The sequence below is a fragment of the Hemitrygon akajei genome, chromosome 1, assembly GCF_048418815.1.
Source record: "Hemitrygon akajei chromosome 1, sHemAka1.3, whole genome shotgun sequence".
NCBI lineage: Eukaryota > Metazoa > Chordata > Chondrichthyes > Myliobatiformes > Dasyatidae > Hemitrygon > Hemitrygon akajei.
The window spans coordinates 101,810,081-101,822,953 of record NC_133124.1 but is presented as its reverse complement, the minus strand read 5'-3'; the positions used below and the strand labels follow the sequence as shown (position 1 = coordinate 101,822,953).

The 12,873-nt window shown below is 41.2% G+C and overlaps 1 protein-coding gene across 2 annotated transcripts in view; it reads left to right on the top strand.

Moving 5' to 3' along the window:
- LOC140729142 (1-phosphatidylinositol 4,5-bisphosphate phosphodiesterase gamma-1-like) overlaps positions 1 to 12,873 on the top strand; it is a 254,092-nt gene that overhangs the window by 191,829 nt on the left and 49,390 nt on the right. For both annotated transcript variants that reach the window (XM_073048590.1, XM_073048598.1), the window contains exons 17-21: positions 3,475 to 3,675; positions 6,604 to 6,723; positions 8,984 to 9,167; positions 10,277 to 10,354; positions 11,008 to 11,111. In XM_073048590.1, coding sequence (XP_072904691.1) covers positions 3,475 to 3,675; positions 6,604 to 6,723; positions 8,984 to 9,167; positions 10,277 to 10,354; positions 11,008 to 11,111 — 687 coding nt within the window. The remainder of the gene's footprint in view (positions 1 to 3,474; positions 3,676 to 6,603; positions 6,724 to 8,983; positions 9,168 to 10,276; positions 10,355 to 11,007; positions 11,112 to 12,873) is intronic.

Below are 12,873 nucleotides of genomic sequence, written 5' to 3'. Positions count from 1 at the left end.
AGATGGTGTAGGAGGGAGTGCATAAGATTTTTGGATCGTTGGGTTCTCTTCGAGAGAAGTTGGGACCTGCGCAGAAGGGATGGTTTGCACCTGAATTAGAGGAAGTCTAATATCCTGGCAGGAAGGTTTGTTAATGCTACACGGTGGGATTTAAACTAGAGTTGCAGGAGGATGGGAACTAGAGTGCCAGAACAGTTAGTGGAGAGGTTGTGGAGGCAGATGTTGGTAAGACCTCAGACGAAGTTAAGAGTTAAAAGTTTGAGCATGATGCGACAAAATGGAAAGGGGTGAATACAGGACCGAAGATGTTGTATCTGAATGCACACAGTATACAGAATAAGGTAGATGGATGCAGCTCAGTTGTAGATTGGTAGGTATGATATGGTAGGCATCATTGAATCATGGCTGAAAGAAGAATATAGCTGGGAGCTTAATGACCAAGGATTCACATTGTGTCAAAAAGGATAGACAGGAAGGCAGAGGGGGTGGCATTGTGCTGATGGTAAAAAATGAAATCATATCATTAGAAAGAGGTGACTAGAATTAGAAGGTGTTGAATCCTTATGGATAGAGCTAAGGAACTGCAAGGGTAAAAAGACACTGACGGGAGCTGTATATAGACCCCCAAACAGTAGTAAGGATGTGGCCTACAAATTACAATGGGAGAAAGAAAATGCATGCTGAAAGGGCTGATTTTTTTTAGAGCAGCTCGTGGTGGAGCCCACTTGAAGATCAGCACTTCTGGATTGGGTGTTGTGCAATGAAGCAGAATTGATTAGAGAGCTTAAGGTAAAAGAACCCTTAGGGGAAAGTGGAGAGTCAGGTAGCTCTGAGGAAGTAAAGAGGCTACAGAAGGATTTAGGCAGATTAGGAGAATGGGCAAAGAAATGGCAGATGGAATACAGTGTCAGGAAGTGTATGGTCATGCACTTTGGTCGAAGAAATGAAAGGGTTGACTAAGAGAAAATTGAAATAAAAACTGAAGCACAAAGGGATTGGGGAGTCCTTGTACAGGATTCCCTAATGGTTAACTTACAGGTTGAGCTTGTGGTGAGGAAGACAAATGCAATGTTAGCTTTCGTTTCGAGAGGACTAGAATATAAAAGCAAGGATGTAATGTTGAAACTTTATAAAGCACTGGTGAGGTCTCACTTGGAGTACTGAGAGCATTTTTGGGCCCCTTATCTTAAAAAGGATGTGCTGAAACTGGAAAGGGTTCAAAGAAGGTTTACAAAAATGATTCCAGGATTGAATGACTTGTCTTATGAAGAGCGTAGGATAGCTCTGGACCTGTATTCACTAGAATTCAGAAGAATGAAGGGTGACCTTACATTCATATTACTATAGCCCACCAAGAGAAATTGAAAGTCGATACCCCTGGGCATGGCACACAGAGTCTTTCAAATATTTGGGCATCATTATGCCAAAAGGTTTGGCAAAATTATCAGAATGTAATTATCAGCCTTTATATAAAAAAATTAAGGAAGATGTGGCAAGATGAAGCCTGATTCCTTTTTTCAGTCTCAGTTCAAGGATTGAGTCTATTAAAATGAATATACTGCCCAGACGGTTATATCTCTTTCAGACCCTACCAATAGAGATTAATCAAAATCAATTCAATGAATGGAACAAGATGCTATCAAGGTATATTTGGCAGGGTAAAAGGCCTAGAGTTCGACTCAAAACTTTGCAATTAGCAAAGGAAAAGGGGAGATGGGGCTTGCTTTCTCTTAGAGATTATAATTTTGAAGCACAGTTGAGAGCTGTGATATGTTGGTGCAACCCATCATATGACGCTCAATGGAAAAACATTGAGGAGCGGGTACTTCCCATCCCCATACAAGCAATTTTGGCTGATAACAACCTGCAAAGGTACATAAATACTATTGATAACTCATGGGTGAAATTGACTTTTAAAATATGGAAAACTACTATAAAAGAATATAATCTAGAGGGAGATATTGCAATTCTTAAATGGTGTGCATATGACTCAGATATTACACCAAATAAATTGGATGCTAGATTTAAGGACTGGACAGCTAAAGGAATAACAGTTCTTTGCAACATAATGAAAGAAGGAACACTGTTCAGTTTTGAAATGCTTAAAGAGAAACACCTATTAGAAAAACAAGATTTTTATTGGTATTTACAGATGCGACAATATGTTAATAAGACACTTAAAAATGTCACCAAGGCAAATACATGCTTGATAGAGCTCTTTAGAAAAGCATATAATTCAGATGATGGCAGTAGAATCATTTCAAGCATGTATAAGGGGTTGTCAAATCTTAAAACACATTTGACTTCATACATTAAAACAAAATGGGAGAAGGAAGGAGGGATAATTATATCTGAGGAAGAATGGACAACAATATGGAGATATCAATGGAAGTGTACCAATTCACAGAAATGGAGGGAGTTTGGATGGAAAAACTTGATAAGATATTTTATTACACCCTCTCAGAAATCCTATTATGATAGTAACCTCCCTGTTTGCTGGAGAAATTGTGGAAATCAAAATGCAAATCATTATCATATTTTTTGGGACTGCCCTGTTATCAAAAACTATTGGAGGGGGATACACAATGCCCTACAAGACATCTTTAAATGTGAAATACCCTTGGAGAGTAAGACCATATATTTTGGATATATACCTCAAGAATGGTTGAAAAGAGATAAATATTTAATGAATATACTGTTGGTAGCTGGTAAAAAGACTGTTACTAGGAAATGGTTATCACAGGAGAGCCCAACTTTAAATACATGGATGGAAATTACAATGGACATTTACAAAATGGAGAAGATAACAGCATCTGTTAATCATAAGCTGGAACAATTTGATTCATACTGGGAAAAATGGTTTAACTACATAATGCCTCAAAGGGCTGATTTTATGCTCACAAATCAATGAATCTGTTTTAAAAAAAAATCACTCCCTACTTGTACATAGTTCTTTCCTTTTGCTTGTTTTTTCTTTCCACTCTTTTCTATAAGTGTATACCCCAGATAAATACTTTGTGGAGATTTTGTGATATATATGATTATATGATATACATGTACAATGTCTGAAATACATCTTATGGAAATGTTTGTTTGATGAAATTCAATAAAAAAATAAATTACAAAAAAGAAACCTATTTCCATGAGGAGAAGGAAGGTCATCAAAGTTGACAAAAAGCCAGTGAGCTCATCTTGAAATATTTTCTCCTCTCTTTTAGAGTTAATTCTGACCAGAATTTAAAAGGTACCAATAATGACATGATTAAAATGAAGCAAAATGAAATAAGGAGAATAAGCATACTCCCTTCGTATTTTGCTCAGTACATTTAAGAGAATGACCTTTGGTTAGGATTCTCAACAAAAAAGTTAATTGCCCTGAGAATTACTACTCCTGGATACACTATAAAACAGAATCTTTACCTGTTTTCTATAATCAACTGGTTTTTATGTAACCTACATTTTCTGTTTATACAGGAGATCAGGACGGGTTCAGCATTGCCGTATCCACTCTCGACAAGAAGCTGGCACAACAAAGTTCTACCTGACTGACAATCTGGTCTTTGACAGCCTTTATACACTGATCAGTCATTACCGGGAGGTTCCACTGCGTTGTAATGAATTTGAAATGAGATTGACTGACCCAGTACCACAGCCAAATGCTCATGAAAGTAAAGAGTGAGTATTATGCAGAATAAGGTTACACATAGATGGAAAGGGGGAGGCGTATTAATGCATTTGCGGGAACTCTGCTGTGCACAAACCCCACAAAAATTCTTCAAATATGTTGCCTTACCCTGTGCTTTGCTGTTATACCTTTCTTTCTGGATTAAGAAATCTAATTAAGGTCCACAAATGAGGTAGTATCAAGTCTGAGGAGTGTAAGAGAAAACGTTCAAGTTGAATTTTAATTGTCATTCAACTACACACATCTTTACAGCTAAACAAAACAGCATTCCTCTGGGGCAAAGGTGCAAAATATAGTCACACACAGTACATTTAGTTACAAAAGCACATACAGTCGTGAAAATAATATTAGCACAAGTTCCTGAGTGGCATGGCCTGAAGATTAATGGTGCACGGGATGGTGCCTTGGAGCCATGTGAGTCGAACCAAATAGTGCTTCAGTGTTACCAAGCTCAGAGCATAAAAAAGCAGGTGCAGGGGTTTTCATTGTAAACACAAAGTGCACTGCAGATGCTGTGGTAAAATCAAGATGTACAAAAAAGCTGGATGAACTCAGCAGGTCGGGCAGCATCCGTTGAAAGAAGCAGTCAACGTTTCAAGTCGAAACCCTTCATCAGGACTAAAGAAGGAGGGGGCAGGGGCCCTATAAAGAAAGTGGGGGGAGGGTGGAAAACCAATCAGAGGGAAGATCAAGGGGTGGGGGAGGGGAAGCAGGGAGGGGATAGGCAGGAGAGGTGAAGAAGGAATCTAAGGGGAAAGCACTATGGGTAGTAGAAGAAGGCAGGGTCATGAGAGGTGATAAGCAGCTAGAAGAGGAGACAGAGCGGAGGTAGGATAGGGAAGGGGGAGGGAGAGAATTACCGGAGTTGAAGAATTCGATGTTCATACCAAGGGGCTGGAGACTACTCAAACGGTATATGAGATGTTGTTTCTCCAACCGAATTTTGGCCTCATCATGGCAGTAGAGGAGGCCGTGTATGGACATATCTGAATGGGAATGAGAGGGAGAGTTGAAGTGAGTAGCAACCGGGAGATTCTGTCTGTTGTGGCAGACGGAGCGTAGGTGCTCGACGAAGCGGTCCCCCAATCTGCGTCGGGTCTCGCCGATGTAGAGGAGGCTGCACTGGGAGCACCGGATGCAATAGATTACCACAACAGACTCACAAGTGAAGTGTTGCCTCACCTGGAAGGACTGTTTGGGGCCCTGAATGGTGGTAAGAGAGGAGGTGTGGGGACAGGTGTAGCACTTACGCTTGCAGGGATAAGTACCAGGTGGGGGATCTGTGGGGAGGGACGTGTGGACCAGGTAGTCATGGAGGGAATGATCCCTGCAAAAAGCAGAGAGGGGTAGAGAGGAAAAGATGTCCTTAGAGGTGGGGTCCTGTTGAAGGTGGCAGAAGCTGCGGAGGATAATATGCTGGATCCGGAGGCTGGTGGGGTGATAGGTGAGGACAACGGGGACACGGTCCCTGTTGTGGTGACGGGAGGATGGGGTGAGGGCTGAAGTGCGGGAGGTGGAGGAGATGCGGGTGAGGGCATCATTGATGATGGCAGAAGGGAAACCACGATTCTTAAAGAATGAGGACATTTGGGATGTCCTGGAACGGAAAGCCTCATCCGTGGAGCAGGTGCGGCGGAGACGGAGGAACTGGGAATAGGGAATAGAATTTTTGCATTTGGCAGGGTGGGAAGAGCTATAATCAAGGTAGTTATGGGAGTCAGTGGGTTTATAGAAGATGTCAGTGGACAGTCTTATCTCCAGAGATGGAGACCGAGAGATCGAGAAAGGGGAGAGAAGTGTCCGAGATGGACCAAGTGAATTTGAGGGCTGGGTGGAGGTTAGAGGCAAAGTCAATGAAATTAACAAGCTCAGCATGGGTGCAGAAAGTAGCACCAATGTAGTCATCAATGTATCGAAGGAAAAGTTGGGGAGTAGTACCAGTATAGATTTGGAGCATAGACTGTTCCACATAACCCACGAAAAGGCAGGCATAGCTAGGGCCCATGCGAGTGCCCATAGCTACACCCTTGGTCTGAAGAAAGTGGGAAGAGCCGAAAGAGAAGTTATTAAGTGTGAGTACCAGTTCCGCCAACCTGAGGAGTGTGGTGGTGTTGGGGAACTGGTGAGGTCTATTGTCCAGAAAGTAGCGGAGGGCTTTGAGGCCTTCTGGATGGGGAATTGAAGTGTATAAGGATTGGACATCCATTGTGAAAATGAAGCGGTCGGGACCGGGGAACTGGAAGTTATTGAAGAGGTGGAGGGCATGGGATGTATCCGGATGTAGGTAGGGAGAGACTCAATTATGGGTGACAAAATGGAGTCGAGGTAGGCAGATACAAGTTCGGTGGGGCAGGAGCAGGCCGAAACTATGGGCCTACCAGGACAGTCAGGCTTATAGATCTTGGAGAGGAGGTAAAAGGGAACAATGCGGGGTATGGGAATTATGAGTTTTTTCGCTGAGGATGGAAGGTCTCCAGAGTTGATAAGGGCAGTGATGGTATGGGAGACCATCATTGTAGTTGCTTTCATCTTGGAGATACTGCCAAGGTGGATATTTATTGGCTCTAATGTTGCCCAGTAAATGTAATGGTGGGCATTCATGAACTGCTGAAAATCTTTGTGGTGAGGTGCTCCTTCAATAGCTTTAGACAAGCAGTTACCTGTTTTTAACCCACAAACAGTGAAAGATGAGTGATGTACAGTGTGTTCAAATTGGGCTGTTGTATGAATTGGAAAAAGGACTCGGTGTACTAAAATATCCACGGGCCTGCCCTCTGAGATATGAAGATCACAGGTTCCAGGAACCAAAAAAAGAAACTACTGAATCCAAAGTGTGAAAATGTGGGGATACATGTTGATTGAGAAGAGAGTGCTTTGTGATATAGGATCATAATTCTAAGGATAAATTGTTCCTTTAGGTGGTACCATGCCAACTTAACGCGGTTACAGGCTGAGCACATGTTAATGAGAGTGCCACGGGATGGAGCCTTCCTCGTCCGAATGAGGAACGAGCCCACCTCTTATGCTATATCATTCCGGTGAGTGATGATGAATTTTATGTCTGAATTAATACTTTTATAAGCTACACAGATTTTATTTTAGAGACTTTATGCAGATGAAATGGTCGATCATTCCGGCAGTATAGAAAGAGTTCCTGCATAAGTTGACCATGAATGTAAGCAAACGACAAAATTTTCTATCTTTTGAAGGATCATAATATATTCACTTGGGTGATCTATTTCAAATCTAAGTCTACTAGTATGAATTTTGTTTCATTGACAAAGGGAAAATAGTCCCAAATTAGGAGTAATGATACATATGGTTAGCTAGGCCAGTGATTGATCTGAGGAGAGGGAAAATATTCATCCAGAATTGGTTCAGAGTAGCTTGCTGCCTGCCTTTGTTTACCTCCTGTAAACCCTGTTCTTACCTGAGCAATTCCTTGGATGAGCAGTTCATCAAGGAAGTAGTGCTAATTTGAAAAACCAACACCTTTCAGTTGTAAATCCTAAATGTATGAATGGGATTGCTGAACAAGTGCTTGTTGTAAGCTTCAGGACAAGTTTCCCATTGGGAAATTACAGAGGTTTGTGCTTCACTGCTAAATGTCCACTCCAATGTCAGAGCACGACAAGCTTAGCAGGGGCAGACAGCCACATTGATACTTGGGTCTTCTGCATTCAGCCATATTCCTGCACAGTTATGGATGTGAACACTTTTTGTAAACTTATAGGCCATTATAAAACCCCACTAGGTGGAACACCCCTGAGCTTGAAGTACACCTGAAGAAAAATGCTGCAGCCCCAATAATAAAATCATAAGAACATAAGAAATAGGAGAAGGAGTAGGCCATCCAGCCCATCAAGACTGCCCTGCCATTCAATAAGGTCATGCCTGATCTGTCTGTAAACTCAGCTCCATCTACCTGCCTTTTCTCCATAACCCTTAATTCCCTTACTATGTAAAAATCTATCTAACTGTTTCTTAAATATATTTAGTGAAGAAGCCTCAACTGCTTCCCTGGGCAGAGAATTCCACAGATTCACCACTGTCTGGGAAAAACAGTTTCTCCTCATCTCCGTCCTAAATCTTCTTCCCTGAATCTTGAGGCAATGTCCCCTAGTTCTAGTCTCACCTACCAATGGAAACAACTTTACTACTTCTATCTTATCTATACCTTTCAAAACTTTGTATGTTTCTATAAGATCCCCTCTCATTCTTCTGAACTCCAGTGAGTACAGTCCCAGGAGATTCAATCTCTCCTCATTGTCTAACCCTTTCATCACTGGAATTAACCTGGTGAACCTCCTCTGCACTGCCTTCAAAGCCAGTATATCCTTACGTATGGAGACCAGAACTGCACGCAGTACTCCAGGTGTGTCCTCACCAGTACCCTGTATAGTTGCAGCATGACCTCCCTGCTCTTGAATTCAATCCCTCTAGCAATGAAGGCAAACATTTTGTTAAGATTCTTAATAACCTGTTGTACCTGCAAGCCAACTTTTTGCGATTCATGCACAAGCACTCCCAAGTCCCTCTGCACAACAGCATGCTGCAATCTTTCACTATTTAAATAATTATCTGCTCTTCTATTATTCCCTCCAAAGTGCATCATCTCACATTTACCAATGTTGTATATCATCTGCTAGACCTTGGCCCATTCACTTAACTTATCTATATCCCTCTGCAGACTCTCCACATCCTCTGTACAATTTGCTTTTCCACTCAGTTTAGTGTCATCAGCAAATTTTGCTATGCTACACTCAGTCTCCTCTTCCAAATCGTCAGTGTTAATGGTAAACAGTTGCGGACCCAGCACCAACCCCTGGGGCACCCCACTCACCACAGACTGCCATCTGGAGAAACAAACATTTATACCGACTCTCTGCCTTCTATCGGTTAACCAATCCACTATCCATGCCAATACACTTCCTCCGACTCCATGCATCCGTGTCTTATTTACAAGCCTCTTGTTTGGCACCTTATCGAACGCCTTCTGGAAATTCAAGTATATGACATCCACCTGTTCCCCTCTATGCATTGCACTCATTATGTCCTCAAAGAACTCCAGTAAGTTTGTCAAACAGGACCTGCCCTTTCTGAATCCATGCTGATCCTTCATCTTGAGCAGAAAATTCACTGAATACATGTAGAATTATTCAAAAATGTTTTGTAAGTTAATCTAGTGAGTTGTGAGATCTATATTTCTCTTGTCATTAGTCACACTTATCATGTACCTAATCAATGAAAATAGTTTCTAAGGTTATTTATTGAACCCATCTGCTTTGTGATTTTCAGGGCAGAGGGAAAAATTAAACACTGCCGTATCCAGCAGGAGGGACGCCTTTTCATGCTGGGAAGCTCTGCAGAATTTGAGAGCCTGGTCGACTTGGTGAATTATTACGAAAAGCACTCTCTGTACCGGAAAATGAAACTGCGATATCCAATCAATGAGGAAACGTTGGAGAAAATGGGCACAACAGTAAGTCTGGAAAATGAGCAATATATTCCTTTATTTTTCCTTTTTTACTTGCTTTCCTGCTTTCCTGCTGCTGTTTGGTACTGGGCTACATTTTCTCATTCTGTGCGAAGAACGGGCCAAGCAACCTTCAGGCAGATGACTAGCTACTGATTAGAGCAGCAGGGAAGTGCCTTTAGTGTTTAAGGACTTGCCATGCAAAAACTTTTAACCCTCTTGTTGTAACTTGTGAACAGTAATATACACACACATTCATGTGAATATGCACATATTCTAAATAACTAAACTCAAAAAAAAACAAGCTGTCATATCAGATTGCCCATATCCCATGGAGAAAATGAGAAGGGTCTCCTTAGCAGGTTAGCTACACTGTTCAACAGACGAAAGATTTTTAATCTTATGCAAATATATGAGAACATTGGGATACACTGGAGAGCACATGTGGAGCAGAGCAAGTAATGTTGTAAATCTGAGAGTATTATCGACATCTTGAGATGACCTGACTCACCATTGGGAGACAGGAATATTTTCATGAATGTGGGCAGATTTACTACTTTATGTTATTTAACATCCTCCCTAAGAAACAGGAGACTGCCACAAGGTTGCTCAGCTTAATAAATGAAATGAGAACAAATAGCTGGGTGAGTTTTCAACAAGGCAATTTTGTACCCTATTTTTCTTGTTTGTTGATGTTTTTCCTGAGGGGAACAGTGGCAAGAACAAGAATTCACCTTACTTAGACAAAACAGAACTGGGGTCAATTCGCCTATCAGCTGCTTATGATCAAGATGAAGATAAAAAGAAGTATTAATGAAAAATGAATTAGGACAATCTCAGTCTTATGTTGTTGCTCTTCTTGCAGTGGACATTTACTTTACAGTCTGTTTTTCTTGGCAACAAGCAATCTTCTGAATGAACTCAGCGGGTCTGTGGGATGAATGGAATTGTACGTTTTGAGTCAAAACGCTGCATCAGCATTCCTTTCCTCCCACAGATGCTGCTCGATCTGCTGAGTTCCTCCAACGGATTGTTGGTTGCGCCAGATTCCAGCCTCCACAGTCTCTTGAGTCTCCAGCTGTTCTCCTACTGACTACGATTTAATTTTTTTCCAGGAACTGGACTATGGAGCCTTGTATGAAATGCGGACTCCTCATTTTTATGTTGAAGCAAATAAGATGCCTACAGCAAGGGTAAGATAAAGGTCTTAGTCTGCAGGGTTGGATGATAACGGGAGAATTTTCCTTTCAGTATTAGAGTCAGGCTGGATCCTTTCATTCTTAGTTGTGAGTGATAATTTGAAATGAGCCTGTTGACATCTTAATTAAGTTCCTTGTATGCAGAGGCAAATGGACACTGAAATGGTAGCTTTACTCAGACTATAGGGTGTCCAATGTGGGAAATGCAAAATGTACATTTGTTAGTGCCTTTCTAATGTTGTTTAAGACACTTGTTGGGGGAGGTAAGAGAACTTTATCCTTTTGCTAAACCCTTGCATCGCTGGCAGGCATTTAAATGTACTCCCATCTCAGTGGATGTTTTGTATTTTGTTTGGGTATAGGCCCTGACAACCTGCCTTCAGGGAGCTGGTTCTCCTCACTGACCCCTGCCACAGGCTAAAGAGTTTAATATGATTAGCCACCCTCTACAGTTTATACAGAAGGCTTAATGCCAGATTGAAAAATTAAAGGGTGTCGTTTACACCTCTCCATTGATGCTGCCTGATCTGCTGGGTTCCCTCAGCATTTTGTCTGTGTTTCAAGCGAAAATGCGAGATTGCTTGATCCTGGTTTCTATGTGAGTATATAGTTCAGTTCAATGAAGCTTAATATTCCCTTCCTTCTAGTGCACAGTTAAAGCTCTGTACGATTACAAAGCCCAGCGAGAGGATGAGTTGTCCTTCTGCAAGCAGGCCATTATTCACAATGTCGACAAGCAGGAAGGTGGATGGTGAGTTTGCTGATTTTCGACTTGAAATAGATTTTTGTTTTGTCAATTTGGATGTGATGCCAGCTCATATTGCTAATGACAATAATGAAGCAGAGTAGAATATTGCTAACGAAGATCGATCATAACAAACTTTGAAAAGCAGATGTGGGAAATTTAAATCGTGTGAATGGGCAAAGAAGAAAGAAGGGGAATGGGGGGCTGGGAGGGGCAGGGGCTGACAGCTGGGAAAATGGAAACTGAGGAGATGTGGAACATTACAGACTGAGGCCCCAGTGTAAGATCCTGACAGGTGGGAATTTAATTATGAACTGAAGGACCGGTGGTTGGGAATTGAGAGTAAAAGACTGAAGGTTTGGAGCAAGAAAATGCACATTTGGGAACATAGAATTAAACACTATAGATCTAATATTCATTGAACGCATATAGACTTTATCCTGTTTAAATTACTAGCAAATAGGTTTCTCAATCATAACATAAGGAATCATGGAATAAGAAAATACTTGAAGTTGAACATAATTTACACTTGAAAGGACTTTTCCGATTTGGTATTGATATTATTCTAAATTTACAGTTCGCATTCCACTTGTTTGATTCCTGAAAAAATGTCTGATCAATTGAAACTACAAGAAGTCCCTCTTTACAGGGGTCACTTGTTCCTAGAAAAATACATCACAATTTTTTATAACATGAAGCAACATCATATGCATGTGTGAAGAAAAGCAACTTGCAAGAAAAAGTTGTGTTTATTTGTTTACTTTTTTCACATAAATTCTGAGAGTTTGAATTTTATTTCCGTATCTCAGATCTTTGGATAGTGACTGATGAGTTCTATATGGACAAATTTCCTTGATGGGCCGTAACACACGGGTCACTGTATATGGAGGCCATGTAATTTATTAGGACATGCACAAGCAGTAGAGAGAGTGCAGATATCTCATTTTACTGTGATGAAATTGAGTCGTTGTGCCTGTACCAAAATATTAAAGACTAATGCTCTTTCGACCTTCAAGTCTGGTCCTAAACTCTTGAGTGACACTTCATATCTGCTCAATATATATGCACATTTATATTGTGCTGGGGAGCGTTTAAACTAATTTGGTAGGGGGATTGAAACAATTGATGGGCAATTGGTTTAAAAGTCAATGCAGTGTGCAGTGAGACTGTGAGGAAGGACAGGCAAGTGATGGGGCAAAATTGCAGTCAGCGGGATGAAGTGAAGTGTAACATGTGGGCAAAATCGAAAAGGGTGATGAGCATAGGATTGAAGACGTTATATTAGAATATTCGCAGTGTATGGCATAAAGTAGATGATCTTGTAGTGTAGTTAGAGATTAGTAGGCATGATGTTTTGGGCATCACTGAGTGACTGAAAGATCAAATTTGGGAGCTTAACATCCAGGAATACACACTGTTTCAAAAGGATAGGCAGGTAGGCAGAGGGGGTGGGGTGACTCTTGGTAAAAAGTGAAATCAAATCCTTAGAAAGGTGACGTTAGGTCAGAAGATGTAGAATCCTTTTGGGTAAGAGTCTGCAAGGGCAAAAAGACCCTGATGGGAGTTATATACAGGCCCCTGCATAATAGCTAGAATGTGGGATATAAATTATGTGGGTAGAAAAGGCATCTAATAAGGGCAACTTTACAATAGTCATGGGGATTTCAATATGCAGGTAGACTGGGAATACTAGGTTGATAGTGCTAGATCCCAAGGGAGGGAATTTGTAGAATGCCTACGAATTGGCTTTTTTTAAGAGCAGCTTGTG